The sequence below is a fragment of the Callorhinus ursinus genome, unplaced genomic scaffold (genome assembly GCF_003265705.2).
Source record: "Callorhinus ursinus isolate GAN/ISIS: 27379988/994484 unplaced genomic scaffold, GSC_fseal_2.0 scaffold45, whole genome shotgun sequence".
NCBI lineage: Eukaryota > Metazoa > Chordata > Mammalia > Carnivora > Otariidae > Callorhinus > Callorhinus ursinus.
This window is the reverse complement of record NW_027397107.1, coordinates 312,043-330,687: the sequence shown is the minus strand read 5'-3', so window position 1 is coordinate 330,687 and position 18,645 is coordinate 312,043. Positions and strand designations below refer to the sequence as shown.

Here is an 18,645-nt window from a genome sequence, read left to right as displayed (position 1 = left end):
TCCCTTCGAAATTAAACCTGAGCTGGGATGAGAGACAAATGGCTCTGGTTGTTTACATTTTCTCGAGCCCCACCGAGGGCGTTAAGTGCCAGCCTGCCTCACACTGGTGGACGGGAGCTCGTACCTGGGGTGGGGGTGAGTGCCGACGCTCACTCCATGGAAGAGACGTCCCTGGCTCTGGTTACAGGAGGGCCAACAAGGCCAGGAGGCAGGAGAGGGGTGCGGGCTTCATCCTGAGAGCGATGGGTTTGGGGGACAAACGTGCAACCTCACAGGCATAGGAAGTCGTTAATAAAAAGCAACAAGCTTCAGAGTGTGAACCATTTCCACACAAGCCCCGCTGAAGGGGTAACGGAGGCGGGGCTTGGAGACTGTGGATGCCGTGGAGGCAGCCTCCTCCACCGCAGGCCACAGCCCTGTCTGAAGGCCGACGGGTGCGGCAGGCGAGGTCTTCAGGGTATCAGTAGACATTCAGATAGGCAGGACTCCAGAACATTCCCACCTGGGGAAATTCCCTGTTCCCTTCAGGACCCCATTCTGAAACCAAGAGCTGCTTCGTCCCCACGTCTGCAGGGCTCAACCCTCTGGAGAGCCAGCCTGCACTTCTCAGCTGGGAGGTTCGGTGACTGCCCGGATCGCATCATCACTGGGGCAGGTACTCCCCCCACTCTCCCACCCACAACAGGGCAGCTGGAAAAGCCCGTTCATGGACACGGTGTTGGTGTTATGAACACTTTATGTTCAAGTATGAACAGCATTTCCAATAACAGAACATGAAAAGATTGATCCCGTATCTACAAAATTTGTTTCCGCTCCAATAAATGCTAGAAAGGCAAGGAATGTCATGACCTACACACCAGCCTGTGCGACTCTGGTGTTTACACGGGGCAATCGTAGACGTGAATTTCCTGGTCATCGCCCACGGACACAATTTTTGAGCCATTTCCGTTGTATTTTACTCCCCAGACCTGTAAATCAAAAATAAAAAAGTTCTAATGCCTTTATTGTTTATGAACAAACATCCTTTTGTATTCTCACTATACTGAATCTAGAAAAACAGCGAGACAGGGCTGTTGTGCTTTCTGAGCCAGTGGGAAGGGGGGCCTTTTCCCTAACCAGGCGCTTGCATTGCTACTGTTTATCACTCCTTCACCTCCCACACTCCATAAACCTTTCAGAGTCTCAGAATCCGGGGAGTGACCTCATGCCATGAAGCTGGCATCTGCAGGGGGCCAGCATGGGCAGTCATGTCTCCAGAAAGAAGGCCCACAACTACCCAGGGGCGTCACCTCACTCCTGTGCCCTGCCCCCAGCCCGGGATCCTCCACCCGTTCCCAGAGGCCTCCGGAGCCTGCCCGTCCCCGGAGCTGGACCAGCAGGCAGCATGGGGCCCGGGTTTGACTTGCTGTGCTAAATCAACAGTCACACCTTCCTGACAAAACTGCTGTGGCTGGAGTTTGACTGGGTCAGCCCGTCACTCTGACTCCGAGTGGGGGTTCCAGCCCTGAGTCCAGTGTCATCATGGGGCAGGCCGATGACCTCCCTTCCACCCAAACAGCCCTTCTGAGATGGCAGCATGCTCTGAGCCCCACGTGCAGGGAAATAAGCCAGCAGGGAGGATTTACTCTCAAGAGTGAAATGTTAAGTCCAGGGGTGGAATATCGAGATGAAATCCCCCAACTTCATTAGCAATGATTTTAGATTAGATGTGAAAGAGCATAAACAGTTATGTTAACTTTAAGCTGCATTCCAAAGAGGAGATCAGGGCGCCCAGCTGGCTCAGTCAGTAGAACGTGCGACTCTTGATCTTGGGGTTGTGAGTTCGAGCCCCATGTTGGACGTACGTACCGATTACTTAAACAACAAAAATAAGACAAAATGGAAAAAAACCCCAGGATTTTCATAAAAACATTAAAAATACGTTAAAAGCCAACTTTTTACTGCCATGGGCATTTTATTTTCTAAAGTGACTAGTTTCCCGAGACTTGCTACTCAAAGTGGTGGGACCAGCAGCACGGGCCTCACCTGGAGCTGCTTAGAAATGCAGGAGCCCAGGCCCTGTGCAGACTGACTGAATGGACCCCTGCCTTTCACTGGAGCTCCGGGGGTCCCTGGGCACAGTACGGATGCAGAGACACCGCACCGGAGCCCTGGTTCCTTTCACATCGACACTGGCAAAGACAAAAAGGCTCCTGGGAGAACGGAGCCCCCTCCTCCCCATTTAAAGACCGAAGTAAAAGTTACCAGTGTCGCTAAAACCCAAACAACCTGTAAGAATTTATGGCTTCAGTTATGTTATTAAAAAAAAAAAAGAAAACACATCACTTTCGTGGACAGCTCCAAAAATGACAAGTGCTGTGTGTGTGAGCAATGGGCACTTTTTTAAGATTTTTTTTTGAAACTATTTCAGAGTGAGCGCATGCGTATGAGCTGGGGGAGCAGGAGAGGGAGAAGCAGCTTCCCACTGAGGAGGGAGCCCGATGCAGGGCTCGATCCCAGGATCCTGACCCAGGATCGTGACCTGAGCTGAAGTCAGACGCTCAACTGACTGAGCCACCCAGGCGCCCCAGGGCAATGGGCACTCCTGAGGAAGGCCCTTCCCGAGCCAGCCATGGCAGGCTGCACCGGGAAAAGTGCTCCCGGCATGCCCCGGGCACCAGGGCATTTTCTGAAGGCACTGAACGGCCGTGTGGCACTTTCTGAAGGCACTGAAGTGCTGTGTGTTCTGGCCCTCAAAGGGACATCACACCTCACAGCTCGCCAGGCTGACTGCGCAGACGGTGTGCGGGATGCTGGCTGATGGACACCCGTGCAGGAAGAGCAGCCCAGCAGCAGGTCAGAACAGGGACAGTGTCGGCGGTGCTCAGACAACACCAGCAACCAAAGACAAAGGAATGAGAATGTGAACTCTGCCATACCTGATCCTGGTGGTCGAAGAAGGTGTGGACACACGTTCTTGTTCCAACATCCCAAACTTTCACACTTTTGTCAGATGAACTGTGTGCAAAAGGGAACATTAGTATCAAAACAGTTTGCATTCTGGTTTTAAGTCCGAAGGAATCAGACCAGAAACTCCACCCTCCCCGACGCACCTACACTCTGCCCACCAGTGTGCACCGTGACCAGCAGGGGCTCCAGGGGGCTCCGGGAGCTGGCCTCCCTGATGGATTTCCCTGTGCACGAAGCGGCCACTTCCCTCAAGTTCTCACCTGCCCAGCCCTCATCCCGGGCTTCCCACCCAGAGTCTCAGACACGTGTGCCTATTTCCGGGTCGGAGGGGGCGCCTATTAAAGTCTCTGTAAAGGCCGCTTCTGAATGAGGAGGCTTCTGGAACTCTGTGCAATGCTAGGAAGCTGGCTGTCCTCAGCCTGAGTGACACTGGGATCTAAAGGCACATCTGCGCACAGCTTTATGTAGTTTAAGTTACTGCTGGAACACAGAGATCCCAGAAGTCACTGCATGTGGAAGCCTAGATTTATAAAGAAAAACTAAAACTTGAACTGTTCCAAAGAATCCACCTTTGTTCCAGCGAAGGACAACTACCTGCATAACTTAAAAAAAACACAACAACCCACAAAGCCAATGAAGAAAACAAAGTCTACCTGAATAAAAAGGGTCAGACCATCTTCAAATCTTAAGGCAATTCATAAAAGACAATCTTCATCTTCTTAGCATTTAAGAAACTGCTAAGAATCATACGTACCTGGAAACGAAGTGAGTGTCGTCGGGACAAAAGGCAACGTTCAACACCCACGATGCGTGGCCACTCAGCGTGCCGGCCAGATTGGCGTGTTGTCTGAAACGGGAAAGCGTCAAACAAACTGGAGATGAAACGAAGTCTTACAGGAACACGAGCACAAAATGTGTGACGTTCCCCCATGGCAGAGAGTAGGACGCAAGCAGGACAACCCCTAAGATGGGGAAACAGAAGCAGGGGCAAGCCGGCCACCTCAGGACAGCCGCAGGCTCCAAGCCCACCCGCACGCCAGCGCCCTTTCCACACGAGGCCGGTGCCTCCTGTCCCGGGAGCCGTCAGTGCTCACTCTCTGTACCAGATGGGGCTTGGACAGACCATTTTTAATCGAACCAAGAACAAGACGGGTCTAATTACGAAAGCCATTTTTACTTTCAAATAAGTGAAGTCCAAGCAGCAAAGGCCTGAGGAGAACAATCCCGAGGCCTGACGGAGGTGCGGTGACTCCAGCAGCACAGGGCAGACCGCAGGGGGGTCGGAGGACATGTGGCCTCAGAGGAACCTGCTTCAGCCTGGGCTCCTCCTCCGCCCTGCCAGGACACCAGTCACCCGCGGTCGGGAGGCAGGTGGAACCACAGCCACGAAGGCCTTGTGCAGGGAGTCGGGCACTGAGGCATCGGCCATGGCTGACTGTGGCTCTGGGACTGACGAGCCAGCACAGCTGGGCAGAGGCTTCCCTCCTGAGCCCTAACAGCCTCATCGGCTCTCGCTCCCCTGCCCTGAAGACAAGCTCCCGTTCTCAGTGTCCCTACTCCCAGCGCGGACCCCAGGAAAGCCCGCACAGGCCCACACGAGGGCATGCACACAGACGGTCGGGGCCGGGGCAGGTGGACGCAAACTCGGCGCCCACTCACCGCTGGGGTGTGGACAAGCGTGCCGTGTGCACCCAGGACACCAGAAGGCCACATTCGGAAGCTGTGAACCAGAGGCACACAGACTGCAGTAGAGTCGAAGGGTCAAGGACCCCAATCAATCCCCTTCCAGGGGAGGCTTGAGGGGGGAAGCCCAGGAGGAAGGGCCCTGAAGAGAATGACACTCACTCCTACACCTGCGGTCAAAACCACCCATAAAAAGGCTCCTTCATCCGGACCTGCAGCGAGCTGGTGGATAAACTGACAGCCCCCTTGGCAGGACAGAGGAGAGCTTGCTGGATGTCCACGTTTTTGCCATCACTCTGGGCCAGCGACCGCCAGTGGTTCTACCTCCTCCTCCGTACACGACTGACTAACCTGAAGGAACTTAAAATCCGTGAGCCCTACAAGAGACGGAATGACTGCAAACAGGAAGGAAGTACTGATCCTAGCAGGCAGCCCATGACATTCGAAGTTCAAGGACAGGTGTGTGGACGGGGGAGCAATGCCTGGACCCTGCCCACGAGTCCCTGCCAGACCCAGGACTCCTCCAAGCAGCGGGACACAGGAAGGGCACTGGTCCCAGGCGAGAACCCTTGAGTCTGCACGATAACTTACACGTCATAGATCTTGATGTAGCCATCATCTGAAGCAGTGACAAGGAGCTGCGAATCCGGGGAGAAGGTCAGGGAGCGGATGGGCATGGCATGGCCTGAAATTCACAAAGGCCCTTGTTAATCTGGCAAATCAAGGGCTCCCCACTGATGGCGTCCCTGGTAATGACCACTATCACTGATACTTCTGTCAGGGCAGGGAACGACTGCATGGACCTCTCCTCCCAGTGTTCTAGAAACATCTACATAACCCAGGCCCCAGTGTTCTAGAAACATCTACATAACCCAGGAGCCATTTCTCCTCGGTTCCCTTCCCTCACCGCCTGGACCTCAACACATGTGGCTTGGGAAAAACTCCTCTGCTACAGACATGGACAAACGAAGAAATACACTCTGATCTGTACAGATGAACAGGATACCGTTTCCTACCAAATCCTGTGTTGTAGGGTAAGTGATATAAACTAAGGAGTCAATGTATTCACTTGGTCAGAATTCAAACCAGTAGGAAAAGCAGAGTGGAAGACTCCCTCCCACCCACACCCCGAGGCTGCGGGCGCAGGGGGCAGGCGCAGTGCTGTCATCCACCTTCAACTTCTTGACAAAAAGTCGTTTCCTAGTCACAAAGTTCCGTAGAGCCAAACAGGACAGAAACGAAACACTCACATGGCTGAGATACATTAACACGTAAAAAGGTAAGCCCGTTCACCAAAATAAGCACTTAGCACTGGTACCAGAAGGAGCACATCCAGGTTATAAATAGACGACAAAACCAAGACTTGGAGGCATTTCAGATTTCTAACTGAGACCACTATTTTGCAAATCTGAAGCTCATCTGTCATTTAGTAGCATTTTAATAAAAGACTGATTTGTCCTTTGTGATCTGATAACCTAGTTTGCACAAACTAAAATGAGCCATACCTTCCAGCGTGTGCAGGAGTTTTCCAGTTGCAATATCAAAAATATTGATGATCCCGTCTATGGCTCCACTGGCCAGATACTTCCCGTCAGGGCTCTGTGCAGAGAACATGCGAAGGACATCTGAGACTCCGTGTGGTTAGGCCGTCCCCACCAAACACATGTGGAGCTCCTGCTCGCTGCAGGCCCCGCCAGCCAGACAGCGGCTGCCCGCCTGGAGCACTGCCACCGGCGGGAAGTGCACAATGCGGAGTTGGGGAGAGAAACAAGAGCACTGTTTCCTTACATATGCAATACTAAGAATGAATTTTCCTCTTGTGTCCAAAGAATATTCCTTTTTCCCGCTTTCCACACCAAAAATGTTCACTTTCCCCACATGAGTTCCTGTGGCCAGATACTGGGAATCAGGAGAAAAGGCCAAAGTCCAGGCATCCACTGAACAGGAAAAAAAGGAAAAAAAATACAGTGAGAAAAGGTATGACCTTAATTTTTAAGGCTTTTAAAGTTTTATCAAAAGATAACTTCTTAAAAATTAGAAACAATGTCCTGATTCAAAAACCTATGAGTTAAGATGCTAATTCTTTAATTTAGCTTAACGGCTTCTTAAACTTTTAATAAAAATAGGACAATATCAAGTGTTAACAAGGATGTGGAGAAACCAAAATCCTCACATACTGGTGGGAACATAAAATGGTGTAGCCACTCTGAAAAATAGTTAAAAGTTTCTTTTCTCTCTTTTAAAATTTTAATCACCTGGCACTCATCAGGACAGTTCTCCTTAATCCGCATCATCCATTGGCCCCATCCCCCATCACCTCCCCTGGTGACCAGCAGTGTGTTCTCTGTAGTTGAGAATCTGGTTTTTGGTTTGCCTGTTTCTTCCCCCCCCCTTTGCTCATTTGCTTTGTTTCTTAAATTCCACACATCAATGAGATCATATAATTGTCTTTCTCTGACTGACTTAACTCACTTAGCATAATACCCTCTAGTTCCATTCCCATCTATGTAAATGCTAAGTATTCATCCTTTCTGATGACTGTGTAATATTTCATTGTATATATGGACCCCATCTTCTTTATCCATTCGTCTGTTGATGGACATCTGGGCTCTTTCCACAGTTTGGCTATTGTGGACATTGCTGCTATGAACATTGGGGTGCACATGCCCTTTCGGATCCCTACATTTGTATCTTTGGGGTAAATATCCAGTAGTGCAATTGCTGGATCGTAGGGCAGCTCTATTTTCAACTTCTTGAGGAACCTCCATACTGTTTTCCAGAGTGGCTGCACCAGCTTGCATTCCCACCAACAGTGTAGAAGGGTTCCCCTTTCTCCGCATCCCCGCCAACATCTGTCACTTCCTGACTTGTTAATTTTAGCCATTCTGACGGGTGTGAGGTGGTATCTCATTGTGGTCTTGATTTGGATTTCCGGGATGCCAAGCAATCTTGAGCATTTTTTCATGGTCTGTTGGCCATTTGTATGCCTTCTTTGGAGAAATGTCTGTTCATGTCTTCTGCCCATTTCTTGACTGGATTATCTGTTCTTTGGGTATTTTGATAAGTTCTTTACATATTTTGGATACTAGCCCTTTATCTGGTAAGAAATTTGCATATACTTCTCCTATTGTGTACGTTGTCTTTTGGTTTTGTCAACTGTTTCCTTTGCTGCGCAAAGGCTTTTTATCTTGAGGAAGTCCCAATAGTTTTTTGTCTTTGTTTCCCTTGCCTTTACAGATGTATCTTATAAGAAGTTGCTGCAGCTGAGGTCAAAGAGGTTTCTGCCTATGTTCTCCTCTAGATTCCAGTCTCACATTGAGGTCTTTCAACCATTTTGAGTCTATTTTTGTGTGTGGTGTTAAGAAAGTGGTCCAGTTTCATTCTTCTGTATATAGCTGTCCCATTTTCCCAGCACCATTTGTTGAAGAGACTGTCTTTTTTTCCATTTTATATTCTTTCCTGCTTTGTTAAAGATTAGTTGACCATAGAGGTGAGGGTCCATCTCTGGGGTCTCTATTCTGTTCCATTGATCTGTGTGTCTGATTTTGTGTCAGTACCATACTGTCCTGATGATCACAGCTTTGTAATATAGCTTGAAGTCTGGAATTGTGATGCCTCCAGTTTTGGTTTTCTTTTTCAACATTTCTTTGGCTCTTTGGGGTCTTTTCTGGTTCCATACAAATTTTAGGATGATTTGTTTTGTGAAGAATGCTGATAGTATTTTGATAGGGATGGCAGTGAAAGTGTAGATTGCTCTGGGCAACATAGACATTTTAATAATTTTGTTCTTCCAATCCATGAGCATGGGGTGTTGTTCCACTTCTTTGTGTCATCTTCAATTTCTTTCATCAGTGTTTTATAGTTTTCAGAGTGCAGATCCTTTACCTCTTTGGTTAGGTTGACTTAGAGGTATCTTATTGGTTACGGTGCAATTGTAAGTGGGGTTTGTTTTCTTAACAGTTTGACAGTTTCTTTTTTTTTTAAAGATTTTATTTATTTGACAGAGAGAGACAGTGAGAGCAGGAACACAAACGGGGGGGGGGGGGGAGGGAGAGGGAGAGGGAGAAGCAGGCTTCCTGCTGAGCAGGAGCCCGATGCGGGGCTCAATCCCAGGAACCTGGGATCATGACCTGAGCCAAAGGCAGACGCTCAACCAACTGAGCCACCCAGGTGCCCCAATTTAACAGTTTCTTAAGTGAAAACAAACTTACCACAATACCTTGCAGTTCCACTCCTGGGTATCTATATACCCAGGAGAAATGAAAACGTTATGTCCACACAAAGACTAGTGCACAGGTGTTCACAGCACTGTAATGTTTACACAGTAGAAAACGGGAAAGAATCCAAGTGTCCATAAAGTGGTGGGTGGCCGAACAACAGAAAGGAACTGCTGACATGTTACAACGTGGACGAGCCGTGGAAACATGATGCTACAGAAAGGAGATTCACGACCCCGCCTACACAAACTACGGGGATGGAGAGCAGATCGGTGGCTGCCTGAGGCTGAGGATGGAGCACAGACAGACTCTCCACGGACACAGGGGAGCTTTCTGAGGCACAGAACTGCAGCAGTGACCGCACAACCCCAGAGACTAAAACTCGCTGAACACTTACAATGGGTTAACTTTACAGTGCAATTACAGAAGTGAAAGCTCACCTCAGTAAAGCTGTAAATAAACGAAGATGTACTATACAAATACTCTCCAGGTAAACTACAATATGACCGAGTATTTACCACAAATTAACAAGGACTGGAAAGAGGCACTGTTGTTTTTGGAACAATCACCTGGTTTCTCAGTTACACTGTACAACTTAGTTCAAGAGCTCTATTCCAGTGTGATTTGTGCATCACAGTGCATCCTCAGCCGGATGGAGGGGTCTTCAGGCTCCTATGCGGCCGGGGCAAGTGATGTGCTTGAGATTTCTATCTGGGAACATGCCACTGGTGGTAGTGTGGCATTTATTTTCTGGGCTACTTAGAACCTCTTCAGACGCAATCCCAAAGAGCTCTGGGGGCCTCTGGGGTCAGGGCCTAGAGGCCAGGGAGTCATCCAGTTGCCCACTGCCTGCCTGGCCCTTTGCCCACGGGCACTCTTTACAGGAATGTGCCCCAAGTCTTGCCACCCTGCCCCGACAGGACAGTGCTTGCCAGATCAAAGGGAAAGCAGAGAAAGGCTCCCTCCCAAGTCACTGGCCTCATTCCTGGGAACGGTTCGCAGAGGGCAGGCCCTTCCCAGCCCACTGGACTAAGGAGAGGCCGCCGTGAACTTGACGCATGGCAGACAGTGGGTCCCAGCGCAGATGGGCCAGCACCATCCCCCAAGGTGTTTTAAAACAATAATCTCTTGCAAATTTCAATGCACATATTCAAAAGAGTAATAAATAATTTAGCTCTATCACTTTTCTCCTGAAATGTTTTAAAAAGGAAATTAACTTCAAGAATGCTCAATTAACTGAGAAGATCTGAAAAAGCATTTATAATCAATTTCTCAAACAGCTGCTTTTTAACCTCTCCTTACTAATGACTAGCATTTATTCCAACAGGATTATGTTTTCTTATTCCTATTGTAATTAACTGTTTAAGGAATAATGATTATTAGAAAATCTACTCTGAATTCCTTGCAGTTTAATAAAATAACACTCCTAAATTATTTTCATATTTCCCTATTAGATGGTTTACAATACAGGATTTTTCGTGTCAAATATCCTTATGCTCAAAATTCAAGGAATTTTTGTTCCTGCGCTCTAAGACTTGCAGTATTTGCATAAAAGATATTTGCTGTAATCACTAAGCTCCACCCTGTCACTGACAGCAGCCCTTTACTCTAGGGCGTCCTGCCCGTCTGACGGTGTGGATGCTCATCCTGAGCACCTGAGGGCTGGGAAGCACGGCTGCTGTGCCCACAAGGCCCTCCCCTGTGTCTTCACGGCCTTCCACGTCCTCACTTTCTTCTTCAGGATCAGGGACGTTCTCTTCCCTTCTCCCTGTTGTTTGTGGTGGTCCACAACCTCCATGCATATTTTCAAGACAGGCACCATGTACGTGTCAGCGTCCCCACACTCATGACCCGAGCAGTGTGACCTTTGGATGGTTCAGCTGCTCTTTAGCTGTCAACAGCAGCACCTGCTTTTACTACCCGAGTAACTGCTGCGTAAGGACCAGATTCCTGTCTGAACAGAAAGTAAATCCAAGCCTCTGACGATTCTCTGTGCCTTCTTTCCCTACGCACTTGCCACACACGGAACCGATGCCGGATGTTTAGGGCACTGTGTGTCAGGGAAGGCAAGCAAAGTGCAGACCGGTCCTCTGCCCTGGAACCAATCCAGTACTCATCTCTTCAACTGCAGCGTGCCCAGGGCCACAAAGCCCTGCAGCGACCTCAGCGTCATGGGTCTGGCGAAGGCTTAGGTGCCCAAGGCAGCAACAGACCTGCTTCTTCCTCCTCTCCCCGGCTCTGTCTTCGCAGACTTTGGGGGCTGGTCTGGGGCCCCAAGTCCTCCATGAGCAATGTCAGCAGGTAAGGGTACAGGTCAAGACAATCACCTGGGGAGTCAGTGTCCGGGTAGCTTTTTCCACATATGTAACCCGGTCCACACAACCTGAAAACTGTGCTTCAGTGGCTGCAAAATAGGGTCTAGGCATGCATATTCTTTAAAAATCTCCAGTAGTAAGAATCATAGACATGAAGTATTGCTTCCAAGGGGAAATGCACTCAGTTTCTAGACAACCTAGCTTCCCTACAAACCGTGGGACTATTATTCTTTCCAATATACAGACAGCCTGTAGTGGCTACTGAGCATAACACGTGGGAGGCAAAATCTACCTGGGGCTCCAATCAAGGGGATTATGTTCAGGAAACACCTAAGCACCTTCCGTGTCCCCCATCCACGAAGGGTGTGCCACAGAGGCAGGTGGCTCTCTAGGGGTCATCACCCGTTCCAGCTGATGGTGAGTGCTATGCAGTCATTTGCAAGTAGACCGAAGGCTCCAAGGAAGCCCGGGATGTCATGTTGCTCGTTCCACATTAATCCAGCCCACTGAAATCATTATTAATTCCTATTACCCGAGATATTTATTAAGGCTAGTAGACAAGATTATGCTGTCCTACAGTACTTAAAAAAAAATGTTACTCTAGAAGTTTCGTATCTATCAAATGCTGGGAATCAGGTCTTGTAATCATGATTAGCAGAGATTATCATGATACAGATCTAAGAGCACACAGTCCCTTACACTTGAGACTTCTATTAGGCACTGCATGTAACAAATCAGAATATGGCAAACAGAGCAGCTTTGGACCCTCCGAATTCAGGTCCACAACCCCAAACTGGCAATTCTAAAATCTAAAGCCTCTGAAAACTGTGAGTTTTTCAACAGGTTTAGTACCAAAATTTATTTGGCAGTAAAACCTGAACCAAACAGACGTATAAACCCCCATTTAGTTGCTGAGACATTAATGCTTGGAGGACTGCCCCCACCCCACTAAAGGGATTTTAATACGCAGTCCATGCACCCATATTACCCCCTCAGACCCAAACAATTCTGAACTGTAGAACTTCTATCCCTAGAGGTTTGGAAACGGATTGTGAGCGTTTATTATCCTCCCTAAAAGTAAAAATCTTACCGGGTCCTGCATCTATAGACTTTATCTGTTTGCCGTTTTCCAAGTCCCAGAGACGAATATGAGCATCAAGAGAACTGGAGGCAGCAATGGGCAGGGTGTGGCTGATGTCCACGGACACCACACCCAGTTGGTGTCCCTCCAGACTCCACTGTAGGTCCAGCCTCTCATCAGACCTTCAGTGGGGGACAGAGAAATGGGTTTCTTCACACACAACACGCTGTACCAGCATCTGAAATTCTGGGCCCCCATGACCCACCCCTGCTCCCATTACCAACAGTCTGTGAAATGCAGAACCGGAGAGGAACCACGAGCACAGAACACTAAAGGCAGCCAAGTTTTAACTGTGGGACTTTTTTTTTTCTTAAACTACAGGCCTTAACACTGAGTAAAACAAGTGAGGAAAAAATAAGCTGCCTTTTTAAACCACCATACTGCTACTGCCTTCTTGCCTAGAAAACACTTAATGCTTTCCTGATTGCAACTTGGGAGTCCAGTAGAAAAACCCTAGACCCCAATTTCCAAGGCTGTTAGGGGAGAGGGTGCTCACCATTTCCAGACCTTCACCAGGTCATCCAGGGATCCCGTGACCACTGTCTCAGAGTTTTCTTTCTTGTTTGTCCCCCAGGCAACTGACCAAATGGCATCATCATGGGCTAGAATAGAAAGCACTTCGTGTAAAAATGCTCATGCAACAGCTACACTGCGTGGGCTGAAAGGAAGCTGAAATGCTGTTCCAACAGCTCTGAGGTCACACTGCCGGGGAAACCGGTCACCTGGTTTACTGTCTTGCCAAGTGCTTTCCCTCCTGCTTTTATCAGAACTGCAGAGGCACACACAAAACACCTGCCCCAGATCACAGGTGCACCAGGGAGGGAGGGAGTTCCGGAATAATCCGATGGCCTTCCCACTTCAGCATGCTACCTGCGTGCCTCAGTCTGGAGTGCCTATCACCTGGCTGAAACTGGGGAAACCAGCAGGACACCCCCACCCCTCAACAAAGACCTAAACTTGGTAAGACTCATCTCTTAGGGATCCTTGGGAACCCGCAGGCAGTTTAACTGCAAACAGTACAGGTCTGAAAATAAATACCTCCATACTCAAGTTGCGTTTTGTCACAAATGTCTATTATGCTTAATGAGTCAGTTACTACATTAATTTTTTATTAAGTATTATCTCAATTAATCACAACAACCCTATGAAGTAGGTACTGTTAATATCCTCTTTTTACAAACAAAGAATCAGAGGCTTAGAGAAGCCAAGTAACTCACCCAAAGTCAAAAGCTAAGGAGGAGCAGAACTGGGATTCAAAGCCAGTGTCTCTATGAACTAAAGTCCACCTTAAATCTGAAGGCCTGACTGGGGGGTCTGCAGACCCCGTGCAGGTCCACACACGTGGCAGGTGCACGCGGAGCCTTTACTCATGCCGCGTAGTGACAGTCGAGGAACACCTTTCCAAGACATGAATACTGGGCACTGAGCAGCTGTGACTCACACGCAGCTTCAATGACAATGCCCACCTGAGCCAAGCCTGCCAGCGAGCCGCCTGGACGGCATGAGCTGCATGCTGGGTCGTTGACTGGCATGCCTGACTAGCCAGTTACCCATCTGAGCTAACTTGGAAGAATGCTTTTGGCTTAAACTTCAGACCATCTAAATGGCAGCTACTTAGAGTGGAAGAAACGAGGCCCACATGAAGCCCCGCATCCCTGGCAAGCTGCACCCCCAGCCATCCCCACACACTGCTGTGTCCTCTACTTTCAGTAAGGTAATGGTCTCTGCGGGAGCCCCTGCACTTGTCTGAAGTGGGGAAACCACTGTAAAGACCCCAGGGCAAGTTCTGAGGCTCTACTGGTTCCCTCTGTCACCCTGGTAGCTGGGGAGCTCAGAGCTGCATCTTTCTCGGGCAGAAAAGCTTCCCTCAGCCTGAGCGTCCCAGTCTATTATGTGACTCCTGCGTTTTCTTTCCAGTGAGTTGTGTGGGGGCTTCTGTTGCAGTTTGCTTGTAAATATCTGTTTTCAGCTGTGTCTGCCGATTCTTCTGCAAACTGAGTACACTTGGGGATTGCGTGTCAGGTCAGCAGACCCAAAACGCCAGGGATGACACAGTTCCCACAGGTGAATCTCCTTCAACAAGGAGGCTGCTTACCTTGCTCTTGTTTGAAGAGAATACTGTACTAAAAAAAAACAGACGCCACATTAAACCAGTGGTCAGACTTCAGAGGTAATCCATCCCCTCCCTAAAACACCCTCCCTAAAACGCCCCCTGGCACCCACCTCACCCCCACCCCCCACTGTTAGCTCCTCCCCCTGCCCTCCCTCCACCCATCCTACAAGCTTCCTGATTCCTGCTCATGCGAGACTTGCAGAGTTGACCATGCCAGAAAAAAATCAGTTCTTACAGAAACCGTACTCTCTCCTTGCTCCATCCCGAGGGGACTGATAAATTCCATGCACTCCCTGCTTGGATCGCAGGAGGCTCTGCAGCCAGTTTCCAGCCTAAGTTTTGCAGTTGTATGAAACCACACGGCCTACCTAACTGTTACCGTTGTCCCTAATCCTATTACAAAGATTTCTCTCTTTCTGATTTTTGTTTCTTTCTTGTTTTGTTTTTGTTTTTGTTTTTTTAATTCAGTAAGCTCTACGCCCAGTGTGGGGCTTGAACTCTGACCCTGAGATCAAGAGTCGCGCACTCTAGCGACTGAGCCAGCCAGACTCCCGAGTCCAAATTTTTTTCCTCAACCCCCGTCAACCGTAGAAAGACTTAGATAGCCAAAATAATCCTCCTCTTGGTGCTGTGCATCTCACAGCGCCACCTAACCCCCTGGTGAGTAGTGCCCAGGGTCTTCCAGCACTTCCGGAGCAGAGCAGGAATCAGATGCTAGTCTCCTGACTACACACCCAGATCTCGTACTGGCCTTCACCCAGCCAAAGAGACCAGCTGCGGTGCTTCTCCTCACCACAGGCCTTACCTGGTTGGTCATGTCCTTAAACGAGGATGGAGGCTATAGGCCAGAGGGTTCTGTGGGAACATCAGGGCTTCAGTGAGGGGGAGGGGGTACAGGAGGTTCCCTTATCAAGAAAATAAGGCAACCCTCTGCTGCAGCAGAGATCAGCCCCAGGGGCCCCCTTCATGAGCCCTACAGGGTGGTACGATCTTCTTTTTCCCTTGGAACCCAGGGAGTCAACTAACACCTACCCCATGCCACGTTTTCCTCTCCCCAAGTCTGACTATAGACAGGGACCAGTCTCCATCACTTGCTGCTCTTCAGAGAGATAAAACCACAGGTCCTTTTAATTGCAAATATTATTTATTCAAAACTCAACAAGCAAGTATGTGGGAGCAAAGTGCTTATAGTCTCTGAAGGGATGTCAGCCAAATATGCCCACGAGAGCCAACAGGCATGTGAATGAGACACATCTCCCAAAGTCTTCAAGGACTGAGTTCAGCTAAACACAAACTTCCTTTAACAGACGTATTTTTGGGATTGGGGACACCTGGGTGGCTCAGTTGTTAAGCATCTGCCTTCGGCTCAGGTCATGATCTCAGGGTCCTGGGATCAAGCCCCGCATCGGGCTCCCTGCTCGGTGGGAAGCCTGCTTCTCCCTCTCCCACTCCCCCTGCTTCTGTTCCCTCTCTCGCTGTGTCTCGCTCTGTCAAATAAAAAAAAAAAAAAAAAAAAAGAACAGACGTATTTTCGGGATGCCTGGGTGGCTCAGTCGGTTAAGCAGCTGCCTTCAGCTCAGGTCATGATCCCAGGGTCCTGGGATCGAGTCCCACATCAGGATCCCCACTCAGCAGGGAGCCTGCTTCTCTCTCTGCCTGCCACTCCTCCTGCTTGTGCTCTCTCTCTGACAAATAAAATCTTAAAAAAAAAATAAGAATAGACGTATTTTCTCAGGCTGTAAGGGTTCTTCATATTTCATGTGTGTGCCCTAGACCCTCCAGCAGCCTTGTAAACCCTTCTCGGGACTTTGCAAATGCATAGGACTAGAAAGGGAACCAAGTACAGTCAATGCTTGTTACTCAAGGTTCTTATATTCTATGAAGTTATCAGGAACACCAAGTTAGCGAATATGGACCCCACTGCTCCCAGGAGAAACAATGGGTTAGGGTCCCGATCAATACATCATTTCAATGCCTAACAGAAGCTTATTGCACGCATGCATGTTCTCCACAGGAACCTCACACGAGGTGCACTAAGGAACATACATTTTCACACTGCGCTTGGGGGCTATTTTAACAGTGATACTGCCAACAAAAAGCACAAAAAATGCAACAATCATGACACTAAATAGACTGAAAAAAGGACCCTTGTTTACATGAGAGAGGTAACACAAGAAGGCAGAGCGTCCCCTTGTTCTGCTGCAGCTGAAAATGTGTCGGGGACTCAAAGTTTTCACCACCGTGCACATGTCCGCGAAAGACCACAAAAGCGCTGCAAGTAATGATTTTGGGGCCACAAGTAAATTTTAGTGTACAAACTTGCAAATACAGAATCTGAGAATAAGAAAGATCAACTGCACACCTAAATGAAATGTTACCAGGATACGAAAATTAAATTTGTGATAGCTGTTTATTAACACCTTACATAACAAGGTCTAGCAGCAAATCTGATCACTACAATACTTTCAATGTTGTGATGAGCTTACACAATATCCTAAGATATGGACACAGCTGTGATTTCTATTGCTGACAAATTCACGCTGTTAATACTGTGGTTTGTTGCCTACATCCATAACTGGAGAAAATGCTAAATTTCTGCTAGAGATTACAGAACCTAAAAATGCAGTTTTCCTTCTCATCCGCATTCATGCCCCCTCAATTCTATCCAGGGACAGAAGAGACCATACAACGAAGGCATCCACATTCTGGTGACTTGCTTTAAATTTGTAAACCCCAAAAGGCCACCACGAAGATTTTCCAAGGATAACGGGAAAAATAATAATTCCTATATAATCCTTGTCTGTGAAGATCTCAATCAAGTTGGTAGTGTTAACTCATTTGTGAACCAAGAACAGAGCAGGAAAGGCAGTGAGGAGCTTAGGCCAGGTTTGCTGCCCAGGGAAGCACGGGCCTGCCCTCTCCGCTTCCAATCGGATCTCGTATTTAGCAGCAGAGGGAAACAGCCTACGGGTAGGAAGGCTTGCAGGAAGCCAACTCCCCAGAAGCCAGCCTCCTGAAAACAAAGGCATGCTTCTGCGAACGCGTGCACACACATTAGCTCACTGAATCCCCCCACCCGCCTCTGCAGGCATCCCTGTTAGCACCTCCGCCCTCCTGATAACCTCCGAGAGCTTAAGGAAGCCTCCCCGGGATCGCTGTGACGGTAAACGGTGCACACAAGCTATAGCATAGGTTACCAGGCGACATTACCTCGTATAACAAGTAATTTCAGAGCTAAGGGGCCCCCAGAGCCCTCCTCCTCCACTTCCTCTCTTTAGGGAACTCTCCCTCACTTTCCCCAGCCGAAATCATCGCTCGCCCCCCATGGTTTCCAAAGAGCACCACACATGCTCTATTACTCGGGCAGGTCAGGAACCCACAAGACGACACGGTACGTGAAGTCAAGAGAACCCGGCCCGTGCTTGCACCTGTCCGGTGATGGGAAGCTCGCTACCTAGGGAGGCAGCTCGGCCCGACTACTGGAAAACTTCCATTTCCCGTAAGAGACACCTCTCCCGCAGAGACACCAGCCCCAGCCCCGAGGCTGCACAGGACATTCTCAGGAGGCAAGACGAGGCCCGCTCCTTCTCTCAGGCCCGCGCACCCACAGGAAGCCAGGGCGAAGGGACTCGCTGGAGCCCCCGTCGGGCCCGTGGCCTGGCGCATCCCTGAGCAAACCAGCCTGGAGGCCGCCTCCGGCGCACCCTCGCTCACCCGCCCTCCGGTCCCGGCCGCTGGCGGCCCCAGAGACTGCCATCCCCAACGACCGAAGACGTCAACTCACCGCCGTCCTGCCGGCTGCACGGCCGCCGCACTTGTGACGCGAGCCTCGGAGCGACGGCGTCGCGCAGCGATGAGCTCAGGAGGCGCGGGGCGGGGCATGGCATCGCGCAGCCTCGGCCCCGCCCCAGGGCGCAGGCGCGCGCCGCAGCGCCCCCTACCGTCGCGGCGTCACGCTGCCCCCAGCGCCGTAGTAAGGTTTCCGCGCCTGCACCGTCAGGCTCTCGCGTCTCCGCTTCCTTCGCTTTGTCGTCTGAGCTTCAACGCCACGTGACGACTCCTGGGGTTCTGTTGCTTAAGAAAACTTCGGTGACATAGAGTTTCGTGTTTCAGACTGCAAGTCGCAACCTGTGTGTGCGATAGGTTTCCGGTTAGTAGGTTGTGACCCGCCTTTACTAGACCGTGGCAAGCAGGACCCCCACCGTCCTATCCTCCCGAAGCGCCCCG

The 18,645-nt window shown here is 49.6% G+C and overlaps 1 protein-coding gene across 4 annotated transcripts; it reads right to left on the bottom strand.

Moving 5' to 3' along the window:
- Window positions 1-718: 718 nt before the first annotated feature.
- On the bottom strand, window positions 719-18,307 carry SKIC8 (SKI8 subunit of superkiller complex). Of its 4 annotated transcripts, none has more exons than XM_025893023.2 (11): window positions 18,203-18,307; window positions 15,224-15,273; window positions 14,401-14,428; window positions 12,802-12,907; window positions 12,255-12,427; window positions 6,421-6,569; window positions 6,138-6,231; window positions 5,224-5,317; window positions 3,704-3,796; window positions 2,919-2,997; window positions 719-968 (listed from the first exon to the last, which is right to left on the bottom strand). In XM_025893023.2, exons 2-11 carry the CDS (start codon window positions 15,233-15,235, stop codon window positions 879-881), a joined length of 918 nt encoding a protein of 305 aa, XP_025748808.1. In that variant the 5' UTR covers window positions 15,236-15,273; window positions 18,203-18,307; the 3' UTR covers window positions 719-878. The 4 variants fall into 4 exon arrangements, with proteins under 4 accessions (XP_025748808.1, XP_025748809.1, XP_073738233.1 ...); XM_025893024.2 differs by having other exon boundaries at window positions 18,133-18,227; XM_073882132.1 differs by lacking the exon at window positions 18,203-18,307 and adding an exon at window positions 15,944-16,093.
- Window positions 18,308-18,645: the final 338 nt, after the last annotated feature.